The 21,285-nt window shown below is 44.7% G+C and overlaps 1 protein-coding gene across 1 annotated transcript in view; it reads left to right on the forward strand.

Annotated features, from left to right (window-relative positions):
- KMT2C (lysine methyltransferase 2C) overlaps window positions 1–21,285 on the forward strand; it is a gene marked incomplete in the record, with an annotated part of 4,117,755 nt that overhangs the window by 861,334 nt on the left and 3,235,136 nt on the right. Inside the window, 1 exon segment of the mRNA XM_044066891.1 lies at window positions 13,539–13,711. Coding sequence (XP_043922826.1) covers window positions 13,539–13,711 — 173 coding nt within the window.

The following is a 21,285-nucleotide window of genomic DNA, read 5'->3' on the forward strand; positions in this document are numbered from 1 at the left end:
AGCTTCAAGTTCAGGCTCTGCTCCTCAAACATCGTGCTCCAGCAAGAATGGTCCTACAGCTGTTGGGCTCCATGGCAGCCACCATTCTTCTGGTCCCCTTGGCAAGGTTGCACATGAGGATACTTCAGTGGCTCCTATCAGTCCAGTGGTCTTATCAAGACCTTCCCCTCAGTCACCACATACTGATCACAGACACGTGCAAACAGGATCTTCGTTGGTGGCTTCTATCCTCCAACCTGAATCTAGGGCGACACTTCGTTCCCCCACTCCCCTCTGCCACGTTGACTACGGACACCTCCCAGAGAGGGTGGGGGGGGCATTATCTGGACAGGTCGGTCCAAGGCACGTGGCACTCCGACGAGAGTCTTCTCCATATCAATATCCTGGAGATGAGGGCGGTGCTTTTAGCGTTGCAAGCACTGCACGATCACCTCCCCCAGGGTACGATTGCCATTCAATCCGACAACATGTCGGTAGTCTGGTACTTAAACAAGCAAGGAGGAACCAGGTCCTACCCCCTTTGCAGAGAAGCCATGAAAGTATGGGATTGGGCGATTGCTACCAAGCGTTTCCTAGTGGCAACGCACATTCCGGGGAAATCCAACGTGATAGCCGACAGACTGAGCAGAACTATTCTCTCCCCTCACGAGTGGTCCTTGAACAACAGAGTGGTAACGCAGATTTTCACAAGATGGGGAGTTCCTTGTTGCGATCTCTTCGCAAGTCCCCTCAACGCGAAATGCCAACACTTCTTCACTCTGACCCCAGTTCCGGGGGAGATCCCCAAGGATGCTCTAGTCCACGTTTGGCCCTCCGGTCTGCTATATGCCTTTCCACTGGTTCCCCTTCTCCCCAAGGTGATTCAGAAGGCGATTCGCTTGAGAAGCAAAATGATATTAATCGCCCCATACTGGCCGCGACAAGTCTGGTTCCTCTTTCTTCACAGATATGCATTGGAGGGTCCTTGGTTCCTGGATCAAGTTCCGGACCTTTTGACTCATCAATCAGGACAGCTCCATCAGTCCCTCCATTCATTGAAGTTGGCAGCCTGGCTACTCCTCTTCCAACCATAGTTAGGAGCCATTCTTTTGCCCCTGAAGTCATGCACATCTTGTCTTCAGCCCACAAGACTTCTACGAAAAAGATATATAGCAATAAATGGAAGAGGTTTGCTATTTGGGCCCAACTCCGAGGATTAGACCCGATGACAGCCTCGGTATCAGAAGTACTGAAGTTTTAGCTTCCTATTCAACCAAGGTTGCTCAGTGTCTACCATCAAAGTACAATTGGCGGCTATTTCCAATTTTCATGAAAGTGTGGAACCTCCTTTAATGAGCAACAAGTTGTGCAAAGCCTTTATTAAAGGAGCTTGGCTTCTACGACCCCCTATATCTCAACATGCACCTCCGTGGGACCTTAACGTGGTATTAGGTGCATTAACCTCATCCCCTTTGAGCCAGCAGCAACCTGTGATCTAAAATTCCTTTCTTGGAAGACTGCCCTTCTAGTTGCTATTACTTCAGCCAGACGAGTTTCAGAACTTCAAGCCCTATGTGTTAAACCACCATACTTGGTATTTCACAAGGATAGAGTATCTCTTAGACCAAACCCATCTTTTATACCAAAGGTTTGTTCTAACTTTTGTCTACAACAATCACTAGAGCTACCGGTCTTCTTCCCCAAGTATTCGAATAGAGCTGAATATACTTTTCACTGCTTGGATGTGCACAGACAATTACGTTTCTATTTGGATAGGACACACAAAGCACGAAAATCAGATCAAATGTTTGTGTCCTTTTCGGATAATAGATTAGGCAAAGCCGTCACAAAAGTCACTATTGCCAAGTGGATCAGGGACTGCATCAATCATGTTTATCTCATCTCAAATAAGGAACTTATAGTTCCAGTGAAAGCTCGTTCTACTAGGGCTATGGCCACTTCGGCAGCTTTTCATTCCAAGCTCTCTATTAGCGACATTTGTGCGGCTGCCACGTGGACATCTTCACACACCTTTGTTTCTCACTACAAATTAGATGTGGCATCCAGGGGTCGAGCTTCCTTCGGTTCCACAGTTCTCAGGAGTGTTTTCCAGTGAGCCACCCAGGAATTAGGTGCTAGGGACGCTGTCCCATCTGTAGAGAATGTAGGCGAGATAGGATCACATTACATCTTTTAGTTATGTACTTACCATAACTTTAGATGTATGGGATCCATCTCGCCTACATTCCTAATAACCACCCTCCTTCCCCTGCCTCGTAGACCAGGAGAGACCGGACGATCCGAAATTGAACTTCTTTCCTCTCTTGAAAGACCTGAGAATGTTATAACAATAGTATGTTTCTATCAGCATGAGTGCGGACAAACAAGATCTGGGGAAGTGGTAGTGGTGCATCCTGGGATATGAGGTAACTCAGCCAATAAGAGACTGCGTTCTATTGTATAGCGGCGAGTCGAGGATCGGCTCCGAACCCATCTGTAGAGAATGTAGGCGAGATGGATCCCATACATCTAAAGTTATGGTAAGTACATAACTAAAAGATGTTAAGTTGTCTATCTCGCCTTCATTCTTGCTGGATGGGTTCGGAGCCGATCCTCGGCTCCGACTCGGCCACTCTAAAAGCTCGAGAGTTGGTTCCACCGGCTCGAGGCTCCCCCTATATCCCACAATGCTAGGCGTGAGTTACCTCAGATCTCGTTTGCCGCTACAGCGATCGAGGTGTGTTTTCTACCGGCTCCAGGTTAGTGAAAGTTAGAATAGTTTAAATTCTTTAACTTAGACTAGTTTAGTGTAATTTTCTTCCCCCTTAGTGTAGTGGACTTACTTATCCCTTACTACCTTAGTTTCCAGCCCCCTCCTTTTATAAAGAACATATAGTTCTTCCCTAAGGCCTTCGGGCCCTTCCTCCCTTTCCTTAGGGTGTGTGTGTGTTTACTTAGGGACTTTTATTAACTTACCTGTAGTTTTTAAATAATTCCCTTTTAATCCTATCAGTGTAATCTGTGTGTGTGTTTTTTGTGTGTGATTACACTTCAGGTTCCTTGAGTATGTCCAAGGATACAAAGGTCTCAGGCTTCAAGAAGTGTGACTCGTGCTGTCAGAAAATGTCTCTGACAGACTGTCACACTTCTTGTGTGTACTGCCTGGGACCTTTACACCTGCAGGACTCTTGTGCTGTATGCCATGGCTTCAGCCCTAGAGTCCTGCAGGAGAGAAAAAATAAACTCATTTTGAGGGGTTTAATTAAGCCTGAAGGTTCCCTTCCTGTGTCTTCTGGGAAACCTTCTAAGGCTTCTAAGACCTCGGCTCCAGCTTCAGTCGAGGCCTAAGGCTTTGAAGCCTACTGCTTCATCGGCTCCGGCTGGAGCCGATGAGTCTGTGACTGCTGTTTCAGTGGTTTCCTCGGCTCCGGCCGGAGCCGAGGCATTAGAGAGTCATGGGTCGGCTCCGATCATACCATCGGAGCCGACATCTAGAAAGAGATCGAGGTCACCGTCCCTTGGCTCCGTTCATTCGGCTCCAGCGTCTCCCCTGCTGTCTGAACGGAGCCATAGATCTCACTCCTCCAGGTCATCAAGGCTCTCAGATCACGACCTCCAGAGGGTAGTGAGTAGACTTTTGAAGTCCGAGGCACTGGCCCAAATGCTCCAGAGTCCGACTCATCAGTCGATGCCTCAGCTTGTTCCAATTAATATTCCTCCTCCGACTCCTTTGAGCTCGAGCCGGGCGCTCTCGGAACCGAGACTGTGGTAGCGTCGGAGGCGATACATTTGTCTTCGGCCCCGCCGCCGGCTCCGATTTCTTCCTTTGAAGAATCTCGGCGCCGGGCTTCCCTCGTCGGCTCCGAGGGGGTGAGTGGCATCGGACCCTTGTCCGACCCCCCTCTCCCTCTCGGTGCTTCGGCTGGTGAGTTCGGCTCCGACATCGGCCTCGAGCCATCTCTGTCGGTGCCGAGGGAGGTTCTCAGCTTCTCGGAGCGGGGACCTCTGGCTCTGCCTGACAGGGGTGCATTCGAGGTCATGCGGAGTGTGTTGGAACCTTGTTCGACTCCACAGTCGGCTCCGTCCGCCTCCCACCGGTGCCTTTGGTTATGTCGACTCACTCCCTCATCCCAGACCGCAGAGAGCAAGCTCCTCAAGAATCCCCTGTGGGGATCTCATCCTCTTCCGAGGCCTCTCCTGAATTGGCAGGGGAGCCCCTAGGAAGAGAAAGTGTAAGAGGAAGCACTTAGACTCACCTGAGTCTGTCACCTCTGACACAGATTTAGAGGATTCGAGGGTTCCCCACATTCCCTTTCTGAAGATGTCTCTTTCGCAGACATTCTAGAGATCCTGAAACAGAGGGGAAATTGGCCAGCCCTTAACCCTTCGGAGGATGAATCTGTGTATCTTGAGGCGCTTGGCTCTCGCCCTTCCACCTCCTGGGTGTCCCCCTTTGATCCCCTCATGCAGGTGGTTGCAAAGGCCTGGGCGGCTCCTGATTCAGTGGACCCTACCCCAGGAGACCCTCCAAATTTATAACAGCACCAACTGACAAGCAATTTCTCACAAAAGGTGTTTCTGTGGATGCTATGGTGGTAGCTGCTGCCACCAAGAAGGAACTAGCTGATCCTTCGGTGCCTGTCCATCCACCTAACAAGGAATCCAGGTCTATGGACAGGTACGGAAGCGGATGTTCTCGTCAGCGACCTTTGCAATGCGTTAAGCTGAACTACCTATGCCATTTTACTCGTCTTCAAAGGGACTTGATCAAGGAAGCGAGTGATATGTTGAAGGATCCTACAGCTGCGGGTTTTCAGGACAAGATGAACACTCAGCTGGCTACCCTGAACTCCATAGCTAACTCCTCCATGCGCCTCCTTTCTTATGCGGCTGATGGAGCGAGCAGGGCCGCAGGGACAGGTGTGGCCTTACGCAGGCACGCCTGGATGCGGTTATGCAACTTTGCGGACCCCTTTAAAACGTCTTTCACTAATTCCCCATTTGATGGATCATCTCTTTTTGGTCCTCAAGTGAAAGAAACCTTGACTAGGTGCGAGACAGATGGCAAGACTCTTTCTGCCATCGGAGTCCGTTTTTCTACTCCTTCTAGGCCTTACCCCAAAGGCCAGAAAAGTGGGAAAATGTGGTTCCGTAAACAATCTCAAGGGACTTCGCCTGACGCACAAAGTCGGTTCCCCGCCAGAGGCAGAGGGGGGAACAACAATGGTAGACGTCGCCCTAGAGGCAGGGGGGGTCCGCAGAACCAGGGCAATCGGGAAGTCTTCTCTGATAAGCCCTTTCAGCATCCCTGAGGTGTTGCCCGACTGCCTACCTTCGGAGGCAGTCGGGGGAAGATTGTCACTGTACCCAAAAGCCTGGCTATCCCTGACTCAAGACAAATGGGTACAGTCCATTTCCGAGGGCTATTCCATTCCCTTCTTTCGCATTCCAAACCAATCAAAAAAATCCCTTCCAGATGTTCCACCCGCTCAAAGGGATCTTGCAGCTTTGGAAATTTCAAAGCTGCTTGCAAAAAGAGCAATTCAGACAGTTCCAGCAGACCAGCAAGGATCCGGAATCTACTCCAGGTTCTTTTTAGTTCCAAAGAAAACAGGGGACTGGAGACCAATTTTGGATCTCAGTATCTTGAACAAGTCAGTTAAGAAAACAAGATTTCGGATGGTCACGCTGCAGTCCATTCTTCCCCTTTTGGGAAAGGGAAGCTGGATGTGCTCTATAGATCTTCAGGATGCGTACTATCACATAAAAATGAAAAGACGCTCCAGAAGATTCCTCCGCTTCAGGCTGGGAACCAGTCATTTTCAATTCAGGGCCCTGCCCTTTGGTCTCACCACTGCCCCCCGGGTGTTTACCAAATGCATGGCAGTGGTAGCTTCTCACCTGAGACGACAAGGATTCCAGGTGTTTCCATATTTGGACGACTGGCTCCTTACAGCCCCCACCAAGCATCTTCTTCTAATGGCCAGGGACTACACCTTTCGACTTGTCGAAATTTAGGCATTTCAATAAATTTGAAAAGTCTGTTTTGTCGCCTTGTCGTACTATTACCTTCATAGGCGCAAATCTAGACACAATCAACATGTCTGAGACTAACAGATCAGAGAATAACAGACATACACAAAATGGTCTCGCTCCTCTTCAGCAGCAACAGAATCAAAGCCAGGTTAGTTCTGAAAGTGTTGGGGATTATGGCGGCTGCCATACCTCTGCTTCCATTAGCCAGATTCCACATGAGAATCCTTCAATGGATGCTCTTCACGCAATGGTCGTACCAGCAACTTCCAATGTCTCACACCATTATAATCACGCAAACATGCAGAAATCATCTTCTGTGGTGGATGTCTTCCCCTCAGCTCTTATTGGGAAGACCCTTTGTTCCTTCCCCTCCGGTTGCTACTCTGACAACGGACGCCTCCCTGATCGGGTGGGGGGGCATTATCAGGGCAGAACTGTCCAGGGCACATGGCAACCAGACGAATGCCACTTGCACATAAATGTTCTAGAGATGAGAGCAGTGCTTTTAGCGTTGCAAGCCCTTCAAGACTCTCTTCCCTTGGGAACGATAGCAATCCAGACGGACAATATGTCCGTAGTGTGGTATATCAACAGACAAGGCAGAACCAGGTCCTACCCCCTGTGTCGAGAAGCACTCAGACTGTGGCAATGGGCGATTTCTTCTCAGCGTTTTCTGATAGCAACGCACATCCCCGGGAAGTCCAATCAAATCGCGGACAAGTTGAGCAGAGCTATCCTCATGCCTCACGAGTGGTCTCTGAAAGACTCTGTTGTGAGAGAAATTTTTCTCAAGTGGGGCCAGCCTTGCTACGACCTTTTTGCTACTCCCCAAAACAGCAAGTGCAGAGATTTTTTCACACTATTCCCGTTACCAGGCCAACCCAGCAGAGACGCTCTAGTCCAAGTTTGGCCCGGGACTTCTGTATGCATTTCCCCCCTTCCCACTAATCTCCCAAGTAATACAGAAAGCTATCGCTCAGAAGGCTTCATTGATCCTCATTGCTCCGTACTGGCCTCGACAGGTTTGGTTCCCCTTTCTACATCAGTTTCTGTTGGAGCGACCTTGGCATCTGGACCTAGTTCCAGATCTTTTGATCCATCAGTCGGGTCAGTTTCATCGCTCCTTCCCTCTCTGAACCTCACTGCTTGGTTCCTCCAATTCCAACTTTAGCCAGGCTTCCTCAAATATCTCACTCTGTTCGAGATATTTTGATAGCTTCCCATAAATCTTCCACTCGAAGATTTATTTGAGTAAGTGGAAACGTTCCTATTGGGCACAAGGAAGGGACATAGATCCTTTCACTGCTTCCATCCAAATGGTCCTTGATTTTCTAGCTGAACTCTTCCATGCAGGTTCATCTCCTTCTACTCTTAAAGTTCAATTGGCAGCTATTTCTAACTTTCATGTGGGCATTTCAGATTCTGCCATCATGTCCCACAAGCTTTGCAAAGCCTTTTGAAGGGAGTTTTTCTACTCAGACCTCCGGTAAGAAATCCTTCTCCTCCTTGGGACCTAAATTTAGTTCTCAGTTCTTTAATTCTCTCTCCTTTCGAACCTGCATCCTCCTGTTCTTTAAAATTACTATCATGGAAGACTCTCTTTCTAGTAGCTATTACTTCAGCTAGAAGAGTTTCAGAACTTCATGCACTCAGCTGTCGACCTCCTTATCTGTTGTTCCATAAGAACAGAGTATCCTTACGAACCAACCCATCCTTTTTACCTAAAATAGCCTCCCCGGCTAACCTAAATCAAAGCATTGACCTCCCGGTGTTTTTTCCAGAATATTCTAACAGATCTGAACAAAGATTACATTGGCTAGATGTTCATCGTCAGTTAAGGTACTATTTGGATAGAACAAAACAATTCAGAAAATCTGACCAGCTGTTCGTCTCTTATGCAGAAGGCAGAAAGGGACTTTCAGTTTCAAAGGTATCATTATCCAGATGGCTAACATCCCTGATTTCCCTTGTTTATGAAATTAGACACCAAAAGCTGCCTAGCAAACCTAAAGCCCATTCTACCAGAGCCTTGGCTACTTCTATAGCCTTCCAAGATAGACTGCCTATTGACACCATTTGTGCAGCAGCTACTTGGGCTACTCCTCACACTTTCATTTCTCATTATAAGTTGGATTTAGCCTCTAGACATAGAGCTAACTTTGGTTCCACTGTTCTCAAGAGTCTGTTCCGTTAGGCCACCGGGACAAGGTGCTAGGGACGCGGTCCCATCCAGCAAGAATGAAGGCGAGATAGACAACTTAACATATAGAAGTTATGTTCTTACCATAACGTTCCATGTTAGTTGTCTTCTTCTCGCCTTCTTGCGTCCCACCCTCCTTCCCCCTGGCCTGGACAGACCTAGAGGAGTTTTGATTGTGACCTCTCTTTCTACCACCTCTTTACTTTAGGTATATGCTCTGCTGTGCATATTTCCTGGATCAGGATGTAGGTCACCCTTCTCTTCTCCCTTGTTTATAGAGGTGGACTTTGTTACTAGTTTTTTTTTTACTACTATTATAGGCAGTGCCTAGCTGACAAACGAGATCTGAGGTAACTCACGCCTAGCATTGTGGGATATAGGGGGAGCCTCGAGCCGGTGGAACCAACTCTCGAGCTTTTAGAGTGGCCGAGTCGGAGCCGAGGATCGGCTCCGAACCCATCCAGCAAGAAGAAGGCGAGAAGAAGACAACTAACATGGAACGTTATGGTAAGAACATAACTTCTATTTCTTGGATTCAGTCTAAAGGAAAGGACTCCGCTGTGCCCTCCTTACCTCTAATCCTGGATTACCTAGCAGAGCTACTCCACAAAGGCCTATCCTTCTCCTTCATTAAGATTCATGCCTCTGCCATTTCGGCTCATTACAATACTGAGCCACCTCTATTTTCTCACCCTCTCATCAAACAGTTCCTGAGAGGGACTAACAACTTAAGGCCCCCAAGGAGAGCACCCACCCCTGCTTGGGACCTCAACTTTGTACTGGAAAATCTCACGCTTCCCCCTTTTGAACCTGCTGCTTCAGCAGAGTTAAAATTCCTCTCTTAGAAAACAGCCTTGCTTCTAGCCATCACTTCAGCTAGAAGAGTGTCTAAGCTACAGGCACTGATGGCTGTGGAACCCTTTATTATCTTCCACGCCGACAAGGTTTTCCTCAGGACTAACCTGTCCTTAATGCCTAAGGTGATGTACAGTGTGGCCCTAAACCAATCTATCCGTTTGCCAACCTTCTTCCCTAACCTTCAGAATAAAGGGGAAAGGATCCTGCACTCTTTGGACATGCACAGACAGCTCAGGTTCTAACTTAATAGGACTAAGCCTTTCAGAAAATCTGACCAGCTGCTAGTCAGCTTTGCAACAGTATCCAAGCAAACTACCTTTTTCTGGATCTCAAAAGCTTTCTTTTTGTTGTTCCTTTCATGGCAAGAGCCTTCTTATTCTGTTAAGGCTCATTCTAATAGGGCTGTGGCTTCTTCTGGAGCTTTTTTCAAAGGTTTGGATACTAGTACTATTCTTGAGCCAGCTACCTGGACTTCTGTGCATACATTTACCAAGCATTACAAGTTGGATGGAATCTCCAGAGCTAGAGCTGATTTTATTAGGGCCATCCTTCATGGCTTCCTAGAGGGCTCTGGTGGACCTTCCTCCTCCCAAATTTCTTCCTGAGGTTTGGCAGTGTCCTTAATGTAATTGATACTGCAACAGTGAAATGGAAGGACGTAGTACAGTTGTGTAAAATCTTACCATAATGGTAGATGTCTTTCTCTTCACTGTTGGAGTATTCATTACCCCACTCCACTCCCTGGTCCATTTCTCTTCTGGATGTACTGACTGCCTTTGGCTGGCATTCCATCCAGATGTCAGCTTTATGCCGTATGCTACGCATGGAGCATGTGTGTGACATACGGCGTACCTTAAAGCAACCTAAAGGCTTTGGTATACTGGCAGGATGTCGAGTCCCCTTTGGCCAGGTGAGCCTTAATGTAATGATTGCTGCAACAGTGAGGAGAAGGACTTCTGCCATTATGGTGAGATTTTACAGAGCTGTACTTTATCAGTGCATTTTCTTCCTTTGCGTTTGGCTGGAAATGAACTGCTCATGGTCCATCTTTTCTTTTGTTTTGCAAACAGTTTGTATCACAATGTTATATTCATTGGTTACTCTAATTCGACAAACAGTGCTTCACTTCCTCTCTTATTTTCATCTTGAATAACATTCTGTTTGCTCTTTAGAGTATTCCCATATTTGACACTTGTTTATGTGAAGCACATTTTCCTCCTGGATCTTTGTTCCACTTCTGGTAGCTGATTCATAGTAATAATATATCCTAAGCTGTATGTAGTTTTCAGCTCCTAAATAAGATTTTAGCTAATAGCAATATGTTCAATAATGCTTTAATATGTTTGGACTTGTCTGAATCCACATTCCAGCTAAGGTACCTCATGTCTTTACTTTGTATGGAGTTTCCACTGATTGTGTGGTTTAACATAGCCTAGGTTGTTCCAAGTTTTCTAGCTTTTAACAAGACAAAAGTATTTGCTCCATTTACACCATTTCTTCATCATTGATACCTGCAAAATCTTCACTGACCTGAAGAACATGTTTAATCTGCTAGGGATAAAAAAGTGCATGTGAAGACATCCCAATGCAAATATTGTGAATTTCTTGGATTTTCTAGCACAGTTGGGTCCTTTACATAGTTCTCTCTATTGTTCAGCTATTTCACTACCATTTCTTTCCCACCCTGCTCTATTTTTATCAGACTAGGTAGTCATACTAGTTGTACTTCAAGAATTTGTGAACATCTACTAAAATTATTTTCTAAGTGACATAAGTATATATACAATACTGGAAAATAAAGCAAACCTTAATAGCATTTCCTTTATTGTAATGCAGTGTACATTTTAGCAGTTTTCCGTCACTTTAACATTACGGAAGTTGTGCATTTCCTGCCTTCCCTAAAATTTCACTCCTCCTAAACACTACTGTAAATGTATTGTTCCCAGAAATTCCATTTATTTTTGTGTTTTGCTCCATCACTTTTCTGACAATCTCACTTCCAACTTATTTATCTGCTTTAAAATATCCAGTATTTCAATGATAGTTTATTTAGATTTTGATTTCCACTTTCCAGTAATTGCTTCTTTTGCAGCCAATAGCATTATAGTAAGCCTTACTTTGCCCGGGTTCAGTTTAGATCTTGTATCTATGCTCAAAAGCAGTAATTTCCGTAGTTGCAACCATTTTCTCCCTCAAGAGCGTGTCTAGATTCCTTTTTTATTCTCCCCTTCCTCTCATGACAAAGTTCCTAGAGAATGCATCCCCATGCAAGGCTTCAGTTATCTTTATTGGCTACTTTTGGGTCAAATGAATTTAGTTTCCCATCTTGTGGCCTCACCTCGAGATACAGCCCTGGTTGCTAGATCCAAGTTCAGATCTTCTGTGTCACCCATCTAGCAAAGCTCACTCAGATATTTCCTCTCTGAAGCTAATCACATAGTTTCTGCAGTTCCAGTGATGGCCAGTAACTCTTTTCTTTAGGGTCATTCAGAATCTTGGAGCCCCTCAAAAAGTCAGCACTAGAAAAATCTACAAAATATTTTTACTGTGGCAGTACATTTTGGACTGGACCCTTTCTGTGGTTCCCATCCTTTGGTCCTTTAATTTCTAGCAACTTTGTTTGATTCTGGCTCTAGTTACTCTTTTGTCAAGGTTCATTTAATAGCCACATCTAATATTCCACATCCTTTGCTTCACAAAAAGTCTGAGCTTTTCTGAAGGGGTCCTTGCTTCTCAGACTTCCCCTCTATATTAAAGTGCCCTCTCCACCATCTGGTTTGAATTTTGTTGTAGAAGCTCTTATCCCACATTTGAGCCTACCTCTTCTTGAAAAAAAAAATCTCATGGAAAACTGTTCCTGTTCCCATAACGCCAGTCACGAGTATTTTAAAATTACACATCCTGTTATACACATGGTCTTACATAGTTTCTGAAAGACCCCCTCCCCCCTTTTTTTTTTTTTACTGACTATCTCCTATGACTCTGCTTTGAAACAGAATGGTCTTCCTGTGTTTTTTTTCCCCTAACCATTCCAATAAAGGAAAATTTTATTATGTCCAGTGGATATTTGCAGATAGCTTCATTACTATTTACACTACGCCAAAGAACTATGCAAGGACAACCAGCACTTTGTTTCCTACTCTGCCAGTAAGTTGGTTTCCAAAGTTTCCAAAATCACTCTATCCATACAACATTCTGATTTTGTTACAACACCTGTTCCCTTAACAGCAAAGCCCTGTTGTCAAAGCCTAAGACCCATTCTTTAAGATCTGTAGCAACTTCCATGGCTTTCTTCAAAAACTCCTCTGTTGATATTTGTGCTTCTGCAATATAGTCAACAATGCATACTTTTTACCAAGCACCACACACTGGACATGATATCCAGATCCATATCTTCGTGTGGTTCCACTATCTGCAAAGGTATCCTGTTAGGATGGCACCTAGGTGAACAGGTAGCTGAAGAGTTTGTCCCAACAGGTAAAGGTAGACAGACGGATAATGTAAGATATGACCGTTGTCTACTTAGTGTAACACTGAATCTTCATTAATTACCCCAGTATGTCCATTTCAACATCCCACCCTCTTTCCCTTCTAAGTTGTCACTGTTTGGCTTTTGGTTAAACCTGCTAGATGTAATTCTATATTCTAGTACATCTTAATTATCCCTTCATCAGCATGTTATTCTCTAGGTGAGCTCAATCCAAAGGGATAAGAGGACACTTGTGCATTATGTGAAAAGGGAGGAGCTTGAGCATTGGAGAAAGATATATAGCTAAAGATGTTGTCTGCTCAAGTCCACCATGGGTGAGGATAACCCAGCAGTTGAAGGAGTCAGGGTGGAATAATGAAGATCCCGAGTTATACATAACTTCTCTTTTGCTAGCTGTGGTATTAGTGTCTCCTCTTATACTTTACCAAGAATTTCTCCCCCTTGAAGAATTGAAGGTGATGCCCTTCAGTGCTGTGTTTGTATGGATGTCATACTTCTTGATGAATGATATAGCATTAGCGTGTGACAGGTATTAATTAGTCTTGTGTAATAAGTTGAGTGCATCTTGTCTGAAATCACTGAGTTAGAATTCAGATATCTTGACTACTGTTGATAGAAGTCTGTTGTTTCAAATTAATTATGTAGAATACCCTTTATACAGCTATGCTTTCTCCGGTTTGCTTCTATTTTTAGTCTTTTGAATATGACTGTCACATATTTCATGAATTCTGAGCTGTATTTTGATTTAGAAATGTTTACTTTTGTAATACTTTGTGTTATGTTCTGATAGTGAATTTTTGCAGAAAACACCATTTTATTTTGATGTGGTTTTTTGTATATCTGATTTATTCTTCATCGTGCTTCATCACCAGAAAATAGAGGAAGTTGCAATTTGACACTTCTCAGTGCTTGCAGTGTTCATTTTATACTCTTTTTGTAGTAATTAATTTTTGCCTTTTGTTTATATATTTACAGAATTGCAGAATTTGTACAGAATGTGGCACTCGGACCAGCAGTCACTGGCATCACAATTCTCTTTGTGATGAATGTTATCAGCAACAGGATACTCGCTTAGTTTGTCCACTTTGTGGAAAGGTCTACCACCCAGAAACACTGAAAAACATGTTACAGTGTCAGAAGTGTAAAAGGTAATTAAGAGGTGGTATTTTAGGCAGATTAATTTTATTAAACAATGATACATTTTCAGGAGTGGGACCCAAAACTTGCTTTGTGTACTTTGCCTAGCTGTTTTATTAAATAAACGTTTCACTTATGGCTGCTGAATGTATGTAAAGTCCTGGATCTTTTTAGGATTGCCTGTGTCAGTAGATCTCAAGTGTGACCTCCTTGTAGCGAAGATACCCCTTGTGGTAGTTCATCGGCTGCACTTGCTCATAATATACAAACCTCTGTTGCCTCTGACACATAGGACTATCAGCAATCTTTGAGTTAAAAGAAAAGTTTTTAACTCAGATTGCTGATAGTCCTATTTTCAACTGTAAACATCACAAAGTCAGTTAGCCCTTCTGCCGATTTTCAATTTTTGTACTTTTCAAAGGTTTGATCTTGGTTAGAGAGAAATAGCTACCATTTTAGTGCATTTTTCCTGTCTTTCCTACCATTTGAATTTTATTTCAACCTGTTGTACCATTTGTTTATAAAGCCTACAGTTTCACCTTTGACATGCACATTATAGTTGCTTTCTTTTACTGTCAGTATCTCGCACCTCAAACCATACCATGATTCTGCTTAATAACAACAGTATCTTAGACCATGTGACATTTTCAGGAGCATACTGAAAGAGAAACTGAATTGGGGAACTGCACCCTGAAAATATGCACTGTTAACTTGCACTGTTTCTGGTGCAGGATGCAGATGTTTTTCTGTTTTTACGTGTGACCCCCAGCACAATTCATTGAGTTTCACTGGTACCCCATGTTATAACACAGGTGATGAAATGTAGAGATAGAAACTTGTACCTGTTGCTCCCAGATACCTTAGCATCAATTTCTGCCAATCTGCCAATCATGAGCGGACAGAAGATCCGCTGTGGCGACCCCTGACCGGGAAAAGCTGAAAGAAGAAGTAGAAGACGTGTAACGTATAGTTGTGTGACATAGTTAAGTAATTTAGAATATTTGGAGTTTATAGTTAGTTTCAGGTTAGCTGTCAAGTGTTTTTGGTTTGTTTTTTCTATGTAGTTCTTTAGTATTGTATCTTAATTGTTAGGATAGAAGTGTGATATTTCTATTAGAATTAGTCTTAAGTGTGTGGGCTTGTTAAAAATGTAATGACTGTGTTTGTAGTAAGCAATGTCCTTCCATTTCACTGTTGGAGTATTCTTAACATAAGGGATCCACTGCCAAGGTGGCCCAACGTCTGGTCAGTGTACCAAAGCCTTTAGGTTATTGATACGCTGTACATCACACGTATACTCCTTGCGTAAGGTATAGGGCATAAAGATGGCATCCAGATGTATCATCAGTGAGTGTGCCTTCAAAGCCCATTTATTCTCCCTGTCCAACCTGACCTATGGTTTCAGTGTTCCAGGATCCTAGATCCCTGAGAAGTTTGGCATTTGATCGGAGGAAAGTTCCTTCCTCCACTCGGATGATTTCCCTGACTGGTTCTGCTCTGATACCCTCTGATCAGACTGCGTCTTTGAGCCAAGATGTTGGCACCTGGTCTGAGGGGTTGGATTCAGCTCTGATTTTGTCTGATCCATCCCTCTCTTTCAGAGCTTTAGCCCTGGACAGCTCGGATCCGGGGGTGGCCCCGACCTACCTTCTTTGGAAGCTTTGCCTCTGAGGTAGGAGGAAAGGGTTTCCCCAGTCCATCAGCGTTCAAGGTAGTAGAAAGGGCCTTCTCTCTCCATAGAGAAAGTACAGTTGTGTACACTTACCATAAATGTAGATGTTCGAGTGTATTCACTGTTGCAGTCATTACATTTGAGGTAATCTGCTGGCAGGTTGCCCTCAGTCCTGAATGTCAAAGTTTTGGGTCCTGCGTCGGTTGCTGTCTCCTCTTCCATGACATCAGGTCATCAGGGGTATAAAACAGGCAGCTGACGCCATTTTCTTTAGTTTTTCTTGCCCCAGATGTCAGGTGTCCCCCAAATGGGGAGCAAAAATGTATATAAATATATGACTATACATACATGCAATGGTCACAACATAAACTTTACCTTCATCTAAAAGTATATACACCACAAAAGCTGTAGAATATAGTGAAGGAAAGACAAGCTGTAGAATAAGGGGGGATGGCGGGTGGGTAACCCAGACTGCAACAGTGAATACACTCGAACATCTAAATTTATGGTAAGTGTACACAACTGTACTATGTTCTTCGTGTTTCACTGTTGCAGTCATTACATTTGGGTAGAATCCCAAAGCTATGGATGGGAGGTTGGAGCTAAATAGCATTAGGGGCGGCTATAAGGCCCTGCAGAACTGCAGTGGCAAAGCCTGCGCTGGACTTAGAGAAGAGAGGCAAATGATAATGCTTTGTAAAAGTATGAACAGAACTCCAAGTAGCAGCTTCTAGAATGTCTTTGGTTGGTACCCCTCTGAGAAAAGCTGCTGATGTAGATGCATCCCTGGTGGAATGAGACCTAATGCCCTTGGGCACCGGTTTACCATGATGCAAATAGCAGAAACGAATGCTGTGGCTTATCTACTTTGAAATAGTCTGCTTTGAAATAGCATTTCCCACTGGTCTTGCAGCAAATGCCACAGTAGCTGCTCAGTTTTTCTTAGAGATTTGGTTCTGTTTAAGTAGAATCTTAGTTGTCTGTGCACGTCCAAGGAATGCAAAATCCGCTCCCCCTTGTTCTACGGATTTGGATAAAAAGTTGGCAGGTGAATGGTTTGGTTAAGAGCCACACTGGATACCACCTTAGGCATAAAAGAAGGATTGGTCCTGAGGGACACCCTGTCTGGGTAAATAATAAAAGGCTCCAGAGTCATGAGGGCCTGTAGCTCTGAAAACCTTTTTGCTGAAGTGATTGCCAGAAGTAAAGCGATTTTCCATGATAAAAACTGTATATCTGCAGTAGCAGCTGGTTCAAATGGAGGCAGGGTGAGCTTTTCCAACACAAAATTGAGGTCCCATGCAGGAATTGGTGATGATCTGGGAGGCCTTAAATTTTTGGCGCCTCTAAGATACTGTTTTAGCAAAGGATGAGAAAAGATCGGTGGCTCTGTGTTGTAATGAGCCGAGATGGCAGAGGCATGGATTTTTATTGATGAAAAAGATAGGCCTTTGTCAAGCATCTCAGTCAAGTATTGTAAAATCTGAGGAATATTTGGTTTTACTGTGTCAGTTCCTTGTGCTTGGTTCCAAGCACAGAATCTCTAACATTTATCAGCATAAGATTTTCTAGTACTAGGCCTTCTGGCTTCCAAAATGACACCCATCACAGATTTACTGAGAGGTGTTGTTTGAATAACTACATGATCAGCCATGCTGCCAGGTTCAGAGTTTGGAGCTGATTGTGCAGGATCTGATTGTTTTGCTGAGACAGTAAATGAGGTATTTGAGGCAAGTACCAAGGAGGGAGTTGAGACATATTCCTTAGGATTGGATACCAGTGTTGGCGGGGCCAGTCCGGAGCAATTAAAATCATTTTTGGTTTTTCTTGTCTGACCTTTAGTAGGACTTTGGGAAGAAGAGGCAGAGGAGGAAATGCGTAAACTGATAGGTTTTTCCAACTGAAGGATAGGGCATCCACTTTCCATGCTTGTCTGTGATAAGTCCTTGTGCAAATTTGTCCAGTTGATAATTCTGGGGAGAGGCAAATAGATCTATGTCTGGGCTCCCCCATTTCTTTGTTATCATGCTGAAGACTTGTGAATCCAGATGTTCATCATTCATGTTTCACTGTTGCAGTCATGACTGTAGGGTTCTCCCCTGCCGGCAGGCAGTCCTCGGTCGGCCAAAATTCCAAAGTCTGGGTCCGGTGTCGGCTGTTCAGCCATGCTCCCTGACGTCAGAGCGCCAGGAGTACAAAGCTGACAGCCGACGCCATGTTCTCCAGTCTTTCTTGCCGTGCGGTGATAGCAGTTCGCAAGTGCTGGTCGGCTGACTCCTGACAATTTTTTCTAATCAAACTTCAGTCCGAAGACTTTCTTCTCCTACTCAAAGCTAAGCATCCCGTTGGGGAAACTTTTTTCTTGCTCCAGTCCAATGTCAGAAAAAGTTAATAATTGTATTTCATGTGGGAAGCAAATACCTCATAAGGATTTTCATTCTTACTGTATTCCTTGCTTAGGCCCTGACCACGACGTAGCTAGTTGTCGGTTTTGTGCTAGATTCAATCAGCGTACTATTAAACGAAGGTACGATTTTGCTTTTCATTACTTCGGTAGGCGTTTTAATTACAAAATGTCGGATACGGTTCCGGCTACCGGAGTTCAAAAACGACGCAAGGACAAAGACAGGCCTCCGAGGTCCAAATCAGACGATATCGCACAAGCGGAGCCAGCTTCAGGTTCGGCCGTCGTCAGTGAGGTACTTTTGCAGCCCCTGTCGTCGGCCATTTCGGAACCGATAGCCGAAACAGATTCCCACGAGGAGCCAACTAAGCCTTTGAATATTTCAGTTGGACCTTCGGACAATGCTCCTTCGGATGGGTCCGGAGCCGCTGTGCAGGTACCGGTTTCCGAAGGGGTTTTCAGGCCTACTCAGCTTCTTATAAAGGCAAAGCCAAAGACAAAGGCAAAGACACCATCCAAATCAAAGACTGCAACCCAGGCCTCTTCTGATCCGGCTCCCAATTCTCAGAAACAGTTACTTAAAATGGCGGAGGACTTACTTACTATGATTAGGGGTTCACATCCCCCTCCAGATAAAAGGCCAAGGCAGGAAGTTTATTATGACTCCACTGATCAGGCTTCTGTTTCTTCTTCTGACCAGGAATATTCTTTCCCTCCTTATGAGGATTCTGATGCTGAGGAATCCATTCCTTCAGCTTCTCCCCTTGAGGATTTCTCTTTTGGGGAAACTTTGCATGAAATGAGGGAACGTTTCCACTGGGAAGGACAGGAGTACTCGGAATCTAAGAAAAGACTAAGGAATTTTCTTCTCTTACCCCAACATAGGCCCCTGGCTATTCCTCCTATTTTGGATGTTGTGGATGATGCTTTTTCGGAGGCTAACTTAACTCCTGACTCTTTTCCTCCAGCTCCTGTTAAGCCAGACAGATACTATAGGGTTCCTGATTCCCACCAGTTTTTATTCAAGAACCCTACTGCTGACCCTGAAACCATTTCTCAGGGTCCTAAGGGCGTTAAGGCCGCTTCTGCTAAAAACCCCATTCCCACTGAGAAGGATTCCAGATCTTTAGAAAGATGGGGCAAAAAAAGTGTACACTTCTGCTACTTTATCTATTAGGGCTTTAAACTGTCAGTTTCATATGCTGAAATACCAGCAATTTCTCCTGTCTGTTTTAAAGCAAAAGCTAACTTCCTTTTCTGCCTGTGCAGATGATAAGGAACTACATGACTTATTTGCATGCCACTGAACAAGTTGGGAAGCATGGTTTACACTGTGGATTTGATGCCTTGGAGGCTTCTTGTAGGGCTGCTGCCTGTGGCACAGTAATTAGAAGGCATGCATGGTTAAAGGAAAAAAATTTGCCAGATCAGGTAAAGGCTAAATTATTGGATGCTCCTGTTCAGCATAATGTTTTATTTGGATCTAAAGCTGAAGACGTGATTAAAAAGATGGAGGACAAGGCAAAGTCCATGCAAACAGTTAAAGATTTCTTACAAGTACAGCCACCCAGATTTAGCAGGAATTGGCCTACAGAAAATTGGTCCTTTCCCAACTCAGACAGGCCTCAGAGGGGTAGATATAGATGCCCCCAAGGTAGGCCTCAAACGCAAGCCTCTTATAGACCAAGACAGTGGACTGCTTCCACCCCTAGGGGAGGAGAAGACAGGTCGCAAGCTCATAGAAAACAGACTCAATGACTCCCTCTGTTGGGCTGCAGGAACTTCTTGCCTGGAAGCCCCTCAGGGAGGAAAACTTTCTCTTTTTCATCTAAATTGGACTCATATAACCCAAGACAAGTGGGTTCTGGATGTGGTTTCAAGAGGTTACAAATTCCATTTTCATACCCCACCAAGGCCAAGCGGATGGCCAGATCTTCCAAAACATCAATGGTCGGAGGCATTAAACCAGGTGGAAGCTCTCTTGGCTATGAAAGCCATAGAACTAGTTCCACTTTCAGAGATGGGACAAGGTTTTTACTCAAGGCTCTTTCTAGTCCCCAGGAAGCAAAATTCATGGAAACCCATTCTGGATCTGTCAGTCTTGAACACTTTTCTAGAGATACCAAAATTCAAGATGCTTACTCTACAGCAGCTACTACCAATGCTGACCAAAAATGCATGGATGGTAACTTTGGATTTAAAAGAAGCATATTTACACATTCCCATCAGACAGGAACGCAGAAAATACCTCTGGTTCAAGGCAGGATCGAGGCACTACCAATTCTCTGCGCTGCCCTGTGGATTGTCTACTGCGCCCAGGGTCTTTACCAAGTGCCTGGCTCCAGTAGTAGCTTATTGCAGACTCAAGGGAATTCAAATTTACCCTTATCTGGACGACTGTCTTATTCAGGCAGATGGCAAGGATGTCTTACTCCAGCATCTACAGTTTGTTCAGAATCTTCTCAAGTTCCTGGGATTCACTGTAAACATAAAAAAGTCAAATTTGACACCCTCACAACAGATAATTTTTCTGGGCGCTTCTCTAAACACAACAACCCAGATGGCATTTCTGACATACGAAAAACAGTTACAGCTGGCTTCAACTTTCAAAACCTTGGCAACTACAACTCAGCTATCTGCAAGGAGATTCCTGCAGGCTCTGGGTTACATGGCCTCCTGCATCCTTCTCGTACCATATGCAAGACTACATATGAGGAAAATACAGTGGTACCTAAAAAGTGTATGGTCTCCGCATTGTCACAGTCTAGACATACTGATCTCCGTCCTGCCTTGTCTTCAAAAGGAATTCCTTTGGTGGTCCAAGGCATGTACTCTAAACAAAGGAAATCCCTTCTGTCTGCCTCCTGCCACTCAGATTCTAACCACGGACGCCTTAGATTATGCATGGGGAGCCCATTTTCGGGGCAACTGTCTGCAGGGCCTTTGGACAAAGGATCAGAAGCACCTGCATATCAATTTAAAGGAAATGTTAGCCGTTCAGAAAGCTCTGTTGGCCTTCAGGAATTACAAGCAAGGGGGATCTCATTCATACCCCCTTTGCAGACTAGCCATGGATCTTTGGAACACAGCCCTAGCTTGCAATCTAGACCTTCAAGCACAGTTTCTACCAGGGAAGCAAAACTTCCTGGCAGACAGTCTGAGCAGAAACCTTTCGGATCCACACGAATGGATGTTGGACTCCGAAATATTCAAGATGATTACAGCAGTCTGGGGATGTCCTCACATAGACCTGTTTGCATCCCACCTCAATCATCAACTACAAATTTTTTGCACCAGGGCTTTCCACGATCAAGCTTGGAAAGTGGATGCTCTATCATTCATTTGGAGAAACCTCTCGGGATATGCATTTCCGCCTCTTCCTCTTCTTCCACGAGTATTACTAAAGATCAAGCAGGACAAGCCCAAGATGATAATCTTGCTGGCCCCAAATTGGCCTCGACAGTTTTGGTACCCAACACTGAGAAACCTTTGTCTAGAGCCACCCTGGG

This window comes from Protopterus annectens, chromosome 3.part1 (genome assembly GCF_019279795.1).
Source record: "Protopterus annectens isolate FY-2018-M chromosome 3.part1, PAN1.0, whole genome shotgun sequence".
NCBI lineage: Eukaryota > Metazoa > Chordata > Ceratodontiformes > Protopteridae > Protopterus > Protopterus annectens.